Below are 15,605 nucleotides of genomic sequence, written 5' to 3'. Positions count from 1 at the left end.
TGCACAGCAGATAAAGAGTTAAAGCACTGCACTCTCTTACATGATTCTTTGGTGGCAAATAACAAAAAGAAGTAGATGACCCAGCACCTACACATACAGACACCACAGTTCTCACACATGTTGACACTGCAGCAGCAGTAAAGCAGAACTAAGTCATTTATAATCACAAGAGAAATACAAGCTGAAGTCCTGAGTATGCAATCCGTACAGACACAGCTCATGTTAGATTACTCCCCGTGGGGTCAAGAAGGTCAAACACTCAGCAGATCTGTACTTAGCATTCACATTCAGGGAGCTTTTAATCCCTTTAAAATCACAGTTGTGGGATATAGAAACAGCGCTGTTTCAGGAAAGAAAAAAAGTTTCTTCTTGGGGCTGCAGGCTAGCTACTGTACAGTGGCCTCTCAGACCCGAGCGCTGCCCAGGCTTCCGATTCCTGGGAAGTACTCTTTGCTGAAGGGCGTGCCCTGCAGCACATCAAAAGAGCCAAGATCTACAAAAGAAAAAAGAAACTCAAGTAGGCTTGAACGTACAAAGACAGAGCGAAAGAGATGAGAGAGGGGCCAGGCAGAGTGTTGAATACAAAATGAGCTCAGGCAACCCCAGGAGCTCATCACTTACGTTTATCTTATTCTGGGAGAGGGGCCATCCAAAGCAGCCCTGACATAAACCACCCACTGCCATTGACTTTGGCTCGATGTGTGAGTGCCTGTGTGTCTGTTTGTACATGTGTGTGGAAAAGAGAGAGAGAGAGACAGAGAACTGCACACTGAACAACAACAACAACAACAAAAACACTTCCTGAGCGATCACCATGACCTCGCAAGAGTTAAGAAGAAAACTTTTAACAGCAGAGGGTCCCAAGTGTAAACCTCAGTGTTTACATCTAAGTCTCGTAATTGTGCATTGCTTTAACATCTTTGCTACAGTGTATTACATTTGCCCTTTCACTTACCGAGCGTGTGAAATTTGCAGCTTATGCTTGTCCTATTTTATGTGTGATTATTATATTTCAAGGAAAAATTGATGATTCCCTCTCTATAAAAAGTTATGTTTTATAGAATAAATACAAAACCTGAGTGTCTATCGCAAATGGCCTAAAAACTAAAGAGCCCAGGGCAATGCTTCTTTATGCTAATTTCACTTTTTGGAAGGAATGACCCCCATGTTTGTTCAGGGCAGACACTGTAGAATCGTATCAGGATGGTAAGTCTCCTCTGAGGTCTCACTCTCCCACTACTTGTTGTCTGAGCGTGTGAACACATTTTCCAGAGACAGAAAGCACAAGACCGAGCCTGACTTTGCTGCAAATCTGCAGTGAACTGTGTGGCCATTAAAATGTGCTTTGGAGGTAAGTCAGTCAGTAGTGAGTGGAAAGAGATAAGCTTGCAGAAGGAAGCCACAGAAGGAACGCATTTAGAACCTTAGTTCAGCTGTTTTGCCAAAAATGGTTATTATAATTAATATGTTAGCATGTTCAAATCGTGTCCGAGATCCAAGGAATTATAATCTGATATACCAATGACCAACTTACACAGTATATATAATGTGTGCGCAGTAATCTGTCATATTTGTTTCAGTTTTTATTTACCTTGATTGTGTCTTTCTACCTCACTGAGATTGTATACTTCTGTTTTTTTCTTGTTATCTCTCCACTAGAGGCATACCTACGTTATAATATTGCAGTTCTCAAATACCATTTTTCTTTATCAGAATTCAATACTAAGACTAAACTTTTCACTTTGAAAGGTCACAGGTGCATGTAATTGAGTGTATCAGGCTTCTGCATAGTGTGTGCCAAGCACTGTCCGATTAGGCTTGCTTAACACAGCGCTTCAGTCAGCCAGGAGGCTCCAGAGAAAACAAAACCAAAGTCCCATTGAGACAGAGTTCAACGTTGCAGCCTTAAATCATTGCTACAATCTTTGGAAGCTTGTCCTCTGGATTTTTCTCCTTCAGTTTTCTTAAACACAAAATAATTTCAGATAGTTTACACTCCAGAGCTCATCACATGCAAATCTGATATGGTAGCACATCGATAACCTAAGAATAAAACTCTCCCATATCACAAATGTGTTTAAAAGCCAGTCCAGAGATTTATAAACAAAAAACAAAAGCAAGGTGATGCTCTGTGCATCTGCAGGCTGACAGTCAAGTCTAATTGTTTCTCTCTTTAAAATTAGTTCTTATGAAACACATACTGTGAAAATTCACCGTATACTGTTATGTGGTTATAATTGTTTTACATACTCATTCTGATTAGCATTTAAATATTGCAAAGTATGTGGTAATATTGTAATTTAAAATAAAACCAACAATGGAAAACGCAAATAGAAGACTTTCCCCAAAGATAAACACAAAACTAGCATTAGAAGTCTACTCCATGAGTTGCCTGTATTACCCCTGGCTGTATAGGAACTCCAGGCTTGCTGAGAAGAAAACCAAATGCTAGCCTTTGTGTGACATCCAAATCAGAGAGGCATACGGATCTCTTTGGAGGTGTTCAGACACCTGCGCTGCTCTGCTCTGAACAGCACTGTGCTCTATGTATGTATGTATGTATTTATGTATTTATTTATTTAGGTTTTTCAAGACAGGGTTTCTCTGTGTAGCCCTGGCTGTCCTGGACTCCCTTTGTAAACCAGGCTGGCCTCAAACTCACAGAGTTCCACCTGCCTCTGCCTCCCATGTGTTGGGATTAAAGGTGTGCCAGCCTAGCACTGTGCTCTTAGCAAGCGGAACATGCCATCATGTATCTAGGCCTTGGTTCAGGTGTGCTTGTCATAGCTGTGTCATATTCCTATGGTGTTCTGTCTTCACAGAGGTAGGGCGTCCTCTGCATGTGCTAAGTTATATACTATTAGTCCATTTGGAAAGCTAATCATTTCTTACATCAAACTTCAAGAGAAATAATGCTCACCTTTCGCAGAGATATAAAAGTATTATTACTCTCAAAGAATCTCATCTCGTTATGTTTCTGTCTCTCAAAATAAATATATTAACTGAGGCTAAGATCATAGCATCTGCAGGTGGGTAGGACTGGCTTCTACCCTGGCTGCCCCTTCATAGTGGTGTGGTCTTGGGATAAATTTATAAGCCCCTAACATCTTCTCAACACTGAAATGAGGGTGATAATCATAACTGTCTCCTAGATTGAGGTAAATAAACAAGACTGAGTTCTAAGCTCAGTGTAGTCATGGATAAATACCCCCATAGCTATTTTCACCTCATAATTCTCCAGCCATGTACAGATATAAATTCACTTAGCATTTATATCTTTTGTCCTTCTGTCTTAAGACCTTGTATTTTGTTCTAGGCCCTCATTGCCTCAAAATGAGATTGCTTAAACAATATCAAAGGACCCCTGATTCATCTTTATTTTACCACAGAAAATATATTACAGTCATTTTTAATTTTTTTCATAATTAGAACTTCTCCATTTCTGTTCACTTGCACTAAAAGTCTGCAGTGAGGAGCTGGAGAGATGGCTCAGTGGTTAAGAGCACTGGCTGCTCTGCCAGACGTCCTGAGTTCAATTCCCAGCAACCACATGGTGGCTCACAACCATATATAATGAGATCTGATGCCATCTTCTGGCATGCAGACATACATGCACATAGAGTACTCATATGTACCAATAAACAAATCTTTGAAAAAATCTTTAGTGGGCACGCCCTTAATCCCAGCACTCTGGGAGGCGGAGACAAGTAGTTTGAGGCTAGTCTGGTCTACAAAGCAAGTCCAGGATAGCAAGGCTACACAGAGAAAAGCATGTCTTGAAAAACAAAAATCAAACAAGAAAAAATAAATAAATAAATAAATGATAGGCTCGAGAGATGGCTCAGTAGTTAGGACTACATATGCATACACAATTTTATGCCTTGTAATTCTTTCCTTAATATTTACATCGTCACCAAAGTTGTCAATGAGTGATACTAAAGACTTGCTCCCGATCTAGGCGACTGCCAGCATGCATGAGGGCAGAGTTTTACTTCCAGAGCCACAGAAGAAAGCCAAGAATTTGCTAAGCCTGAAACTTGGGCACAAGCCTCCCAGCAAAGATACAGACATCAGGAGTAACTGACCCATCCATTGCTGGCTGAAGTCAAGATTTATGATTTTGCCCATGTCTAAGATTGCTGCCATGGGTTTAAAGCTTTGTGCTTATGATATTTAATGACTGGAATGTAAGACATGTGTCTTGGCTTTCAGAAAAGAGGAAAGTCCCTAAACCGTACATATAAATGAGTAGGTTAAAGACTGAACAATACAAATTTTAATTGTTTACAACCGTGGTAAGATTTGTATATTTATTGTTAATTATTAATTCTGCCGTATTTTGCTTTCTATTACTATGATAAATACCATGACCCAAAACAACTTGGGGAGGTGAAGGTTTATTTCCTCTTACATCTTGCAGTCCATTGGGAAGAGAAGCCACGACAAGAACTCAAAGCAGGAACCTACATGCCAAAAGTGAAGCAGATGCCATGGAGGAAAATGTTTTGAACCTCGTGGCTCACTCAGCTTGCTTTCTTACATAACCCAAGACCAACTACACAGGGGTGACATCTTCTACAGTAGAATGGGCCTTCCCTCACCAATCATTAATCAAGAAAGTGTTCCACAGACATGCCCACAGATCAAGCTAGTGGAGGCATTTTCTTCCAAGATGGTTGCTTGTGTTGTGTTGACAAAAACAAACAAACAAAAAACAAAAAACCCTAAAACTAGAATAATCAGCATATTCTCTAAAGCTCATGTAGAGTCTAAAACAAATCACTAACAGTTTACATTTGAGAATCAGAATCTGAGGGATCAGACACTGGGATTTCATGTGTGACTGGGCATCAGGACCAGCACTAGGGAAGCATATTGCCCACTCTCCATGTAAAAATGGTGCTGTTTTCATCTTCTGGTTGATGATATCCCAAACCTTATGCTACTCCAAAACTATGCTAATCCCAACTTGGCCAAATGCCAGTGTCCTCCCTGTAACAGATTCTATAGAACCAGCAGCTGATATGCTCTGCTTCCTGGTGGCTGCCTGGGGTCCAAGAAACCCATGAAGCCATAATTGAGAAGTTTCAAATAGCTGGCATCGTGTTCCTCCTTTTCTCAGTGGCCATTCAAAGCGGAGCCAGTGTCTTATAAGATGTGGCAAGATACTCAAAGCTACTCCTCAACCTTGATGTGACCCTATGCTCTGTTTCCTCACAGGCTCCAGCCCTGCCAAATGAAACTGCAATGCCTGAAAGAAGCAATGCTTGGCCATTAAGGCCATGCTTGAAGCTTGGCAGTAATAACTGGAAAAACCAGGCATCCAGCCATGGCCTGCACCACTCAGCACAAGTAGGAAGGCCTCTTGATGACCCATAGCCTCTACCATCCCTGGAGATGCTGAGCCCTTACCCACCTCTTGATCTCAGGCCTCATTTGATCCTGAGTACCACAAACTGGTGAGCTGATACACTGTCTCCTAGATTTGAAATTCTTCTTCCATTCAGGAAGCTGTTCTTCACCAGGCTGTGACACCTGCTACATTCACCTCACTGAAGAGGTAGCAACTGACTGCTGCTTTCTGCCGCAGGTCCTGAGTCTGGCCTGGGCCAGCCCATTAGCCTGGCAGTGATGATCCTTGCTCATCGTGGACTGTTTGTGGACTATATGTCTGTGTGTCCTGGTCAAGAGCACTCACACTGAGGTCCAAGTCTGAGTCACAGCAGTATTATCCCCAACTTTTACCTGTTCAGGATTCACCTGGACCCTCAGACTTTGACGGACAGCATACAAGGAGATAAGATGGACCAAGGAACATGTGCCTTGGCAAACTTAACCAGAGGAAACAAGAGCTCTCTTCCAGCCCTCGCCTAATTAGTTGTGACTCTGATTAATCCTGTTTTGTCATAGATTTCTCTCCATATAACTAAAATAATGCCATCTTCATATTTACCACAGGCCTAGTTTTCTCCATGCTAAAAAAAAAAAAAAAAAAAAACATTGCCTTTACTCAGAGACCAAAATGTACACATTTTACATGGATTCTTGGCTAATGAAGAGCCTCTAACTTGAATCCATAAAAAGTCAAATTTCACTGTAACCAAGGGTCACTTAGATACTGTTCACCACCTAGGGTTGCAGTGCCCCTGTACATCACACTTCCACCAAGACAACTGAGTTTTTCCAGGTCTATTCCATGCAAAAAATAATCTGTTACAAACAAAATTCCAAAGCATCTTATGAAGCATATGAAGTCCTTGTGAACTCAGCTTTTGTAATGATCCAGCACTGCACTGAATTCTGGAAATACAGTAAATCATGTGCTTGCCCCAAGAAATTTACATTCCAATGAAAATATCAGCTACGTCAACCTAGAGAGTCTGTAGTAGTTGGACTATAGCCATGAGAACTGCATCCAGGGAGCCCAGAATAACTCCTAGAGCATCTAATATACAAAGTTAAAAGCCAGCACATAGACATCCTCTTCCCTCAGAGCCTCTGCAAGTAGTGACCAGTGGTCTCTAGCCACCGAAGCATTGGCTCTAAGTCAGCTCACTTGTAAGCAAATAATATGTGTACTTGCAGAGCACTTTCCCCAATCTGCAATCAAACCGGAAACTCTCCTGCAGTATCTTACAGGTGAAAATCAGACTGTGAAGACGTGTTACCAAGTTTGAGTCCAGCTATTTGCTATGACTGAGGGCAAATCACTTACATCCTATGGTCTTTGGTGTCTGTCTTTGAAAAGTAAAAAATAAAAGCATTATCTACTGTTCCTACCTCACAAGGCTGTTGTGAGAAGCAAAACTGTATGTGAAAGCACCTTGTTGGATGTCAGTTTTAATCACCATAGGTTCTTCATCCTTGCCTCAAAATACAATACCAGCATTTGTCACAAGGGCATGCTCTTACCCAGCCTTTACCCTGCACAAACGGAATGGTACAATGAAGATTAGGGTTCAAGGAATGATATCTTGCATATCTGGTTTCAACATAGAAATTTTAATGCTTTTCATAATGACAAAGGTAAAGTAAAGGGGCAAAGGCAGGACCCTACAGCCACATAGACACTCCACCACTAACATACAGATACACGTGGACCTGCCAGCCTCCATCCTGAAATGCTATCCCTAAGGCTTATGGTAGAGGACTTATCCTTGGTTCCAGAAAACCAGTCACACTGTGGGAGTTCATGGTATCACCTTGGCTACCGCTGCTCAGGGAACCAGGAACCGCTCTGATGGAGCCCAGGCCTCCCAAAATAAAGTGAGGGGTTAGTCATTAGCCTAGATACATAAAATTCAGCCATCTATGACTGCCTGAACAATTACAAGTGGTCTATCAGGGGAAATTCCTAGATATTAATTAAAGCAAGAATGTGGTGATATGTTTCTTCTTTTATCATTTTATGCCTCACATAAACATAGCTTCTGGCATTACAATTTTTATTTGTCTACTCCCTATCTAACATTTGGAGGACAAAATGTGCTCCTGATTATAAGTCTCAGATATCTCACTTACACACACACACACACACACACACACACACGCCCAAGCACATATGCATGAACATACTCATGTACACATATACAGGCACAGACACATGTACACACAGAAACAAAGGCACATACACACACACACACACACACACACAACACACACACACACACACACACACACATCACATCACATCATACCATAAAGCTGTAGAACAGGGAGGAACGCCACCCACTTTCTTGTCTGTCTTCATGGCTGAGCCTGACTGGAGTTTCCCTCTGGTGATTTAATGTGGACTCTGAACAGCTGATCTAATCTGAGTTCAGTATGGGTGAGCGTGCTCTAATCCACCCCAGGATAAAACTCTATTTCAGTTTTACCTGGAAGTTGAAATTGCAATAGGATGAAGTCGCTGGTACCCAACAATACTTTGTCAAAGGGAGGAGCTTCCTCTCAAAATCCACGAGCTTCTCCTAGTTTAGAATATAGTCCCATGTCCCCCACGAGTAGCTTAAATTTCTATGAACATTATCTTGAGTCAATAGAGCAACGGTTATGCAGAAAGAAGAGATAGAATTGATATGTAGAAGAGTAACGAACCTCAAACAGAAAACTTTCCAGTGTAATCATTCCTCAAGATCCTAGATGAAGGAAGGAAAGAAATGGATAAAAAATGTTTTCATTTAGTATTGATCTCAGTTTTTAATTTAAAAAAAAATATATAGCATAGGAAACAATCAACAGCCTTTTCCTTGCTGTGTGTGAGATTGGCTAACCAAATAACAGCATTCAGTGACTTGAAAAAAACCTTAAGACATTGATATTGCAGTTTCCATACGGAAAGCAACTTTAAAATTTAAAACAATGTCTTCTATTATAATTCATAACCACCGCTTGCTTTGGGAAGACAGCCAGGCAGACTCAAAGCAGCAGCCACCCAAGGTCAGAGGCATTGGGCCAAAGGACCCAGCAAAGAGCAGACCCAAGCCAGGAGGGAAAGCTGTCACTGAAATGGCAGGCCACGCTTATGAAATAAGACATTCTACAGGTCAGCGGGGCTGAGGACCAGCAGACAAAGCCAAGCAGGGAGGCAAATTAGGATGTTGAAACAGGTATCAGAGTGATGAAGACTCGGCAGATGGATCATTCATGCCACACAACATTTGTCTCACAGTACCCTTTCTTGTGACTTCCAGAAGTGTGTCATGGTTCCTTTCTAAGAAATAAAACCCTCACTATTACTGATGCTGCTTAACATAAGCGGCCCAAACTAGAAAACCCTTCCTCATCGCACACATGGACATACTTATTTACATCTATCTGGGATGCTTTTCCTTTCCAGAGATTTTTAATTTGTTCAGAAATCCTTAATGTTATTTTATCAATAAAATTTTGTCCATAAATACTTCCCTGTTTGAACTCCAATTCCTTCATTAAGTTTTTAAAACTCAGTGACAAAACCCAGAATCGTTGGTTTATCATTTATCTGCACAGGCTATGGGAGGGATAAGATGTCCTAACAAAGCTTACATGCAAGTGAGCCGGAAACAATTCCAGTGAAATGCTAGGAAACTCTGAGGCAACTGACCGTGAGCATTCCGGATGAACCTTCATCTGAAAACTGTACCTCACTTCCAAAAGTCAGAGGCGATCAACCCTCCCTCTGCCCCAACAGGATGCAGAAATCGCCTGGTGAGAGACAGACATATGGGATGAGGGGGAGAGTGAAGGCAGCATTTTACAGGAAGGAGTAGCTAAGCAAAGACCATAGCTGGCAAGAGTGCCGCACTTTCCAGAGAATTCATGTTAGAAGTTCCAGCAGTAGATGGAACACAGCCAGTAGCCACAATGGTGAGAAGGGGGGCTTCTCTGCAAACTCATGTCTGAATTCTATATGCTTGAAAGCTACGAGAGCTCACTGCTTTTAGTAAAAGGCTTCCTGGGTTTTAAACTGATTGTTCTAAACGAGCCTGATAAAGCTTGAATCGGTGTGAATGGATTGCAGACGTTGGGTTAAGAATAAAGAAACAATCTACAGAGCCACAGCAATAGCCTCTGTAGTGTGGTACCTGCAAGTCGGCAGCAGAAGAAAACTGTTCGGTGTCCTGTCCAGTGTGCAGAGAACCATGCTTACACTGATGGCTGAAGAAATGGCCACGGTGTGCGCATGTTCACGCTTCTGTCCTGAACCCTCTCTCATTCTTCATAGAGTCTAGCATGTAGGCAGACACTTCTAATGAACAGAGTACCTGTAAGTACAGAGTTAGAGAAATTCTAACCGACATTAATAAAAATATTCTTAAATATCAAGCCAAAATGTCAGCCACTGTTTCCTGAATACAATTCATTTTTAGAGTGAATGGCCATGTAAAACACTTTTGGTTAAAAAAAAATTATTGCAACAAAATATAATTTCATGTCCATTTCAAGGGTCTCTAGTGTAAATATAATACCAACTTTTCCATAAGCAACCTTTTTCTCCATAAATAAACATTTTTTAATACTGAAAGTTGGTAGATTTCTTTCTCTCTTTAACTAGATGAACAAGCTTTGGCAGCAAGTAGAATCTTCTTTGAAAGAACGAAAACAAGATCCTGAACATGTCTGTTTCCGTTTTCGTCAAATTCATTCCAGATACAAATGGACAAAACAAAGACAAAGTCATAATAGCCATGCTCTGGAGTCAGAGAAGGACCTTGTCCCGGGGCCCCAAGTATGCATTTATCAGCTGAGACAAGTCCCCGAGAAAAGGAAGAAGCTACGATGGCAGTGTTTGACAAAGAAGCTGGACCCAGTCTGTGGATTAATGGGAGGAAGCAGGGTTAGAAGTTTGGGGGATAGAGTAGGGGGGAACAGAGAATGAGTTAGACACTGAGCCAGCAAGGCTCACCTGAAAACAAGGTAAGGACGGCAGCCGGTGAGTAGTGGAACTGGGTGGGAACCAATCCGCTGTCTTAGAGACCCTGTCAAAAAGCTTGGTCCTGGTCTGCACCTCAGCGAAACGGCCAGGAGAGAATTGGCATGAACCATCTTGCTCGACTGTGGTCCCTTGCATGCTACCATCTGGCGTTTCTCTTTGGCCCTTTTGAGTTCATTTTGACTGTGAACCTAATGGGATTTGCAGTCTCCAGGAGAGAAACCTCTGGATGTTCCATAGGGAATTTCTAGAGAGGTTTAACAGAAGAAGGAGGGCCACACTGAGCATGGGCAGTACCACCGCCAATGGCTTGGGCCCTGAGCTAAATAAAGGGGAAAGTAGCTTTGACAGGCGTCCCTGTGTCTGCTTCCTGGCTGCAGAGTGAGCAGCTGCCTCGGGTGCCTGCTGCCACACCTTCCCCACCAAGAGGAACTGCGTTTCCTCAAGCTGTTGAACAAAATAAGCCTTTCCTCTCTTAAGCTGCCTCTTGTCAGGTATTTGATCACGATAATGAGAAAAGCAATTGATGTAGCTGAATTTTTTTTGTATGCTTTCAATATACCTGTATTGAATGAAGGCGTGGATCCAATCCTAAACACTCTGTCCGGCAGGCAATGGAACAGACATTATATTCTTAGCTCTTCAGGAAGCAGGAGGACCAAGATTTAAATGTTATCATTGGCTGAAGAACGGAGGTATTCCTTTTCATGGTACCAAGGATTTCGCTCTTGTAGTGCTGTCATGGCCATACTATGTACAAAGTTTCCAGCCTTTAAACAGACTTTAAACATCCTCCAAGTAACAGCGGGAAAAGATAGATATTTTGAAAACTTTGTTGAGAGGAAATGAAAGTGCCGTTCCTTTTTAGTACTCTACGATGAGCACAGGTTCAGTTTAGAATAGAGAAAGCTAATAAAGGAAACACAACACTCATAACTTGGCACCTGCCAGCATCCAGCTCAGTGGGATTTATCCTCCTTCAGCCTCCGCTGTGCACCCTTGCCTTCCGGTTCTCAGCACCCCCAGCAGCTGTGTATCTGAAGGGTAGTAGGTTCGTCGGTGACCACATGCTGCTCCTGTGAATGGAAGAGAAAGTTTCCATGTTATCTGGTCCTTTAATTATTGCCTTTGCAGCCATTCTCTCTGTCCTGTGTGTTTTTGCCTTCTGTGTCATTTTCCATCTTTAAAATGTTTGAGGAAGGCATCTGAGTGCTGACTTCACTAAAACTTTCCTATTTGCATTTCCAGGCTGGATTTCCCTCCATCTTCATGGACCACTTTTATTGGTATTGCGTGAATTACCTGTGCTTATACTTATCTATTTTTTTCTTTCAGGAATTACTTCCCTTCTTATAGAATCCAGGACCTTACTTTTATAACATTTATATTACACTCACAATGTGTAAAATTCTTTGCCCATTTTGAGACAGGGACCCATATGTGCCAGGCTGATCAGAGCTGATGATCTTTGGGTCTCTGCCTCCCAAATACTGAGATTCCTTGTATGCCTGGATAAAATTTGTTGTAAATATTTTCCCAGTTTGTCATTTACTTTTAACTTTTATGAACTTTGTGCATTAGAAATTTCCATTGTTAGCAGTAGGAGTAAGTGGTGAGCTGCAGCCTTCCCAAAGAGTGAGATATTGTCTCAGATAAGATAAACAAAGAAACAAGCAAAAAAAAACTTAGGAAAATTACAATCTAAATTAGTTAGTTAGTGTGATGCTTTGGATAAGGATGGGCCCCATAGGCTCACTTACTTGGATACTTGATCCTCAGTTTGTAGAACTGTTTGAGAAGGATTAGGAGGTTTGGCCCTTTCAGAGGATAGGTATCACTAGGAACAGACTTTGAGTTTCAAAAGAATCATACCATCCTCAGTGTACCTTTATCTGCCTCCTGTTTGTGGATCAAGACATGAGCTATTGGGCTGGAGAGATGGTTCAGCAGTTAAGAACTCACTCTGTTCTTAGAGAACATCTGAGTTCAATTCACAGCATTTATGTGTGACAGCTTACAACTGTTTTTACCTCTAGTTCCAGGGGGAAGCTGACACATCTGTACCCCGATGGTGCCCACATGCACATACATACTTAAAATATGCTTTAAAATATTTAAAATAGGGGTTGGAGGGATGGCTCAGCAGCTAAGTGTGCTGACTGCTCTTCTAGAGGTCCTGAGTTCAATTCCCAGCAACCACATGGTGGCTCACAACCATCTGTAATGTGATCAGATACCCTCTTCTGGTCTGCACATGTACATGCAAGCAAAACACTTTACACATAATAAATAAATAAATCTTAAAAATATATTTAAAATATATCCAGGATGTGGGGGAATGATGTAAGCCCTCAGCTGTTCTAGCCAGCATGCTGTTGCTCAACCAGCACAGACTCTAACCTTCTAGAACCACAAGACAATTAAATGGCTTTTTTTGGTTGGCTGGTTGGTTGGTTGGTCAGCTGATTGGATGGTTTTGTTTTGTAAGTTGCCTTGGTCATGGTGTTTTGTCACAGCCATAGGAAAATAACTACAATAGTTACTGGATTATTAACTTTTCCAGTAATTATGTATAGGCTGTCCTTACTTAATCTGATTTCAGTATAAAGGCTTACTTTACCTTCTAGAGATGGTCCGATCTCATATTTTCATGTTCTAATGTTATGGTTTTTATATCAATTTTTATTCCCTCTGAATTCTTTTTTCATGACATATCAGCTATGCAGTGGGTCTAGTGCTACAAAGTATGTGTGGTGATTTGAATGTGATCGGCCCCCATAAGTTGATATGTTTGAAAGCCTGGTCACTATAGAATGGCACTATTTGAAAAGATTAGAAGGTGTGGCCTTGTTTGAGGAAATGTGTCACCTGGGGGTGTGATTTCAGGTTTCAAAAGCCCAGAGATATTCTCTCTCTCCCTCTCTCTCTCTCTCTCTCTCTCTTGTGTCTGTGGATCTAGATATCAAACTCTCAGCTATTTCTCCAGCACTGCCTCTGCCTGCACGCTGCCATGCATTCATGAAGCCTTGGTTAAGTCCTCAGCCACTGCATAAAGCTTAGTGTGGTGTCACCAGGGTGGCGGACACAGGAGGGTCAGAAGATCGGGGGCATCCTTGCCTACAGAGTGACAGGTGAGGATAGTTTGGGCTACATGACACTCTCTTTCAAGAGCTAAAATAAAAATTGTGCCGACAAGCAGCAGCAATGCTGCTGCTGATTTCCAGAACCAGGAGGTGAGACTCTACTGCTGATGATACCACATGCTCTAGGCAGAAGACCTAAATTGAGCTGAAAGATCCTCTCTGTTACCAGATCCTTAGCACACAAGATGCCGTGTCTGCAGCTGCAGTAGATTCATGATCATCAGCGTCATACTCAGCTGTGATCCCTGGCGCTCGACCGCCAAGCAGACAAGCAAAACGTGCCCACCAGTGGAGCTAGGACACGTATGTTTTGGAAATAATTAACCAGTTTCTTGTTGGATTTGAGTTGAGGCTTCTCTATAGGAGCAAATTCACATCTAGCATGGTGAAAGCCATAGTAGGGAAGCTGGTGCTACTGCTTTGTTAAGAGGACAGGATATGACTATCAAATTCTCTTGTAAATAGCTGTGTTTATATCCATGCAGTAGTGTGGCTGTCAGCTTTGGGCAGAGAAGCTTGTTTTTTTTGGGGGGGGGGGCGGGGTAGTAGAGACTGCAGACATACAACAGAACTAGGTGCTGAAATAAATGACTGTTGAATGCTCGCTCCCAATTCAAATAGACATCAACACCCACTCCCAGAAGACCCAGGAAACATTGTGTGACAGGAGGCACAAAGAACATAAGAGCATGGGGAAGGAATGCAGTGGTAGGCAATGCTGGTTTGGGGAGGGGAGACATTACATGGCCGTTGCACTCCTTAGCTCAGAGCAGCAGCTGTGGTTTCCTATGTAAGCCTTGTACAACACTGGGACTGTTAACCTCCTATCATGAACATGTGAGGGACTCTGAGATCGCAGCACTTCCTGAAGAACTGCAGGCAGCTAAAGGTTGATGGTGGAGGAGGAGGCATTTTCTTCAATAGCATAGTCATTAGAGAGGGGCCTGTGCTCATCGGAGATAAGCCCTCACCTATGCTTCTGAAGCAACTCGAATAAAGTTCACTGGGTCCCATGCACACACAGAGACACACAAGTAAAAGAAGACCCCAGAGGGAAGAATAAAAGGGTCAGATGAAGTGGGAAGAGTAAACAGAGAAGGGTATATGAACTAAAATACATTATATACATGTACAAAAGTGTCATAATGATGTCTATTGTTGTGTATAATATATACAATTGATATATGTTAATAACTTTAAAAGAAATGGCAAGTTTAATTGAAAAAAAGGTTTTCAAAAGCAAAGCAAAATCTAATTATCAGAGTGAAGAAATTAAATTAAAAGTAAAATGAAGCACGTACACTATCAAAATATTTAAATAGAAACATAATTATGTGCAGTTTAACAAGTAATTTTATAGGAATGTCTAAGGATCCACTTTTGAGAGACTAAATTATTTTGTACTGGAAATGGTCTGGATATGAACTGCTGCCAGGAACCACTCACTGGTCACACAACACAAGACTGCTCTGTCAGAGCTTAGAGATGTGCGATTTCCTTTGAAAGGTAACTATTAAAAGTCATCTGTGGCCTTTTGCATGGTGATGACCTCCTCATGAGAACACGCCTCTCACAAAGGACCTCCATTATCCCTCTCCAGAAGAGGAGAAGAGGAAACACAAGAAAAAGCACCTGGTGCTTTAACATCCTACTTTATGGATGTTAAATGCCCGGGATGCTATAAAGTCACCACAGTCTTTAGCCATGCACAAATGATAGTCTTATATGTTGGCTGCTCCACTGTTCTCTGTCAGCCTATGGGCAGCAAAGCAAGATTGACAGAAAGATGCTCCTTCAGGAGGAAGCAACACTGAGAGCCCCCAATTCAAGATGAGGGGAACCACCCCAATAAACGCATTTTGGATTTTTCAAAAAAGTTATCTGTGTTGATGTAGGATATAAGCTAAGAGAGTACTGACTTACTAACATCTTTACCATTGGAGTGAAATGGTGACAATGGCTGTCATAAAAGGCAGATGTGGTAGGTTCTTTCAAGTACTACTTCTCTAAAAAAGATGATGGACCCAAAGTAACCAGGCATCAAGGTG

At 41.8% G+C, this 15,605-nt stretch overlaps 2 protein-coding genes across 2 annotated transcripts in view; both read left to right on the top strand.

Annotated features, from left to right (window-relative positions):
• GRID2 (glutamate ionotropic receptor delta type subunit 2) overlaps window positions 1–7,647 on the top strand; it is a 1,382,318-nt gene extending 1,374,671 nt beyond the window's left edge. The window contains exon 16 of the mRNA XM_084785474.1: window positions 5,221–7,647. Coding sequence (XP_084641600.1) covers window positions 5,221–5,379 — 159 coding nt within the window. The 3' untranslated portion in view covers window positions 5,380–7,647. The remainder of the gene's footprint in view (window positions 1–5,220) is intronic.
• Window positions 7,648–15,212: 7,565 nt separating this feature from the next.
• LOC311599851 (small ribosomal subunit protein eS27-like) lies at window positions 15,213–15,371 on the top strand (the record flags this gene model as incomplete). The annotated part of the gene is made up of 1 exon (XM_084785906.1): window positions 15,213–15,371. One exon carries the CDS (start codon window positions 15,213–15,215, stop codon window positions 15,369–15,371), a length of 159 nt encoding a protein of 52 aa, XP_084642032.1.
• Window positions 15,372–15,605: the final 234 nt, after the last annotated feature.

The sequence above is a fragment of the Acomys minous genome (genome assembly GCF_964271855.1).
Source record: "Acomys minous genome assembly, chromosome: 6".
Taxonomy (NCBI): Eukaryota; Metazoa; Chordata; class Mammalia; order Rodentia; family Muridae; genus Acomys; species Acomys minous.
The sequence above is the reverse complement of the archived record's forward strand: the minus strand, read 5'-3'. Positions and strand labels throughout refer to the sequence as shown.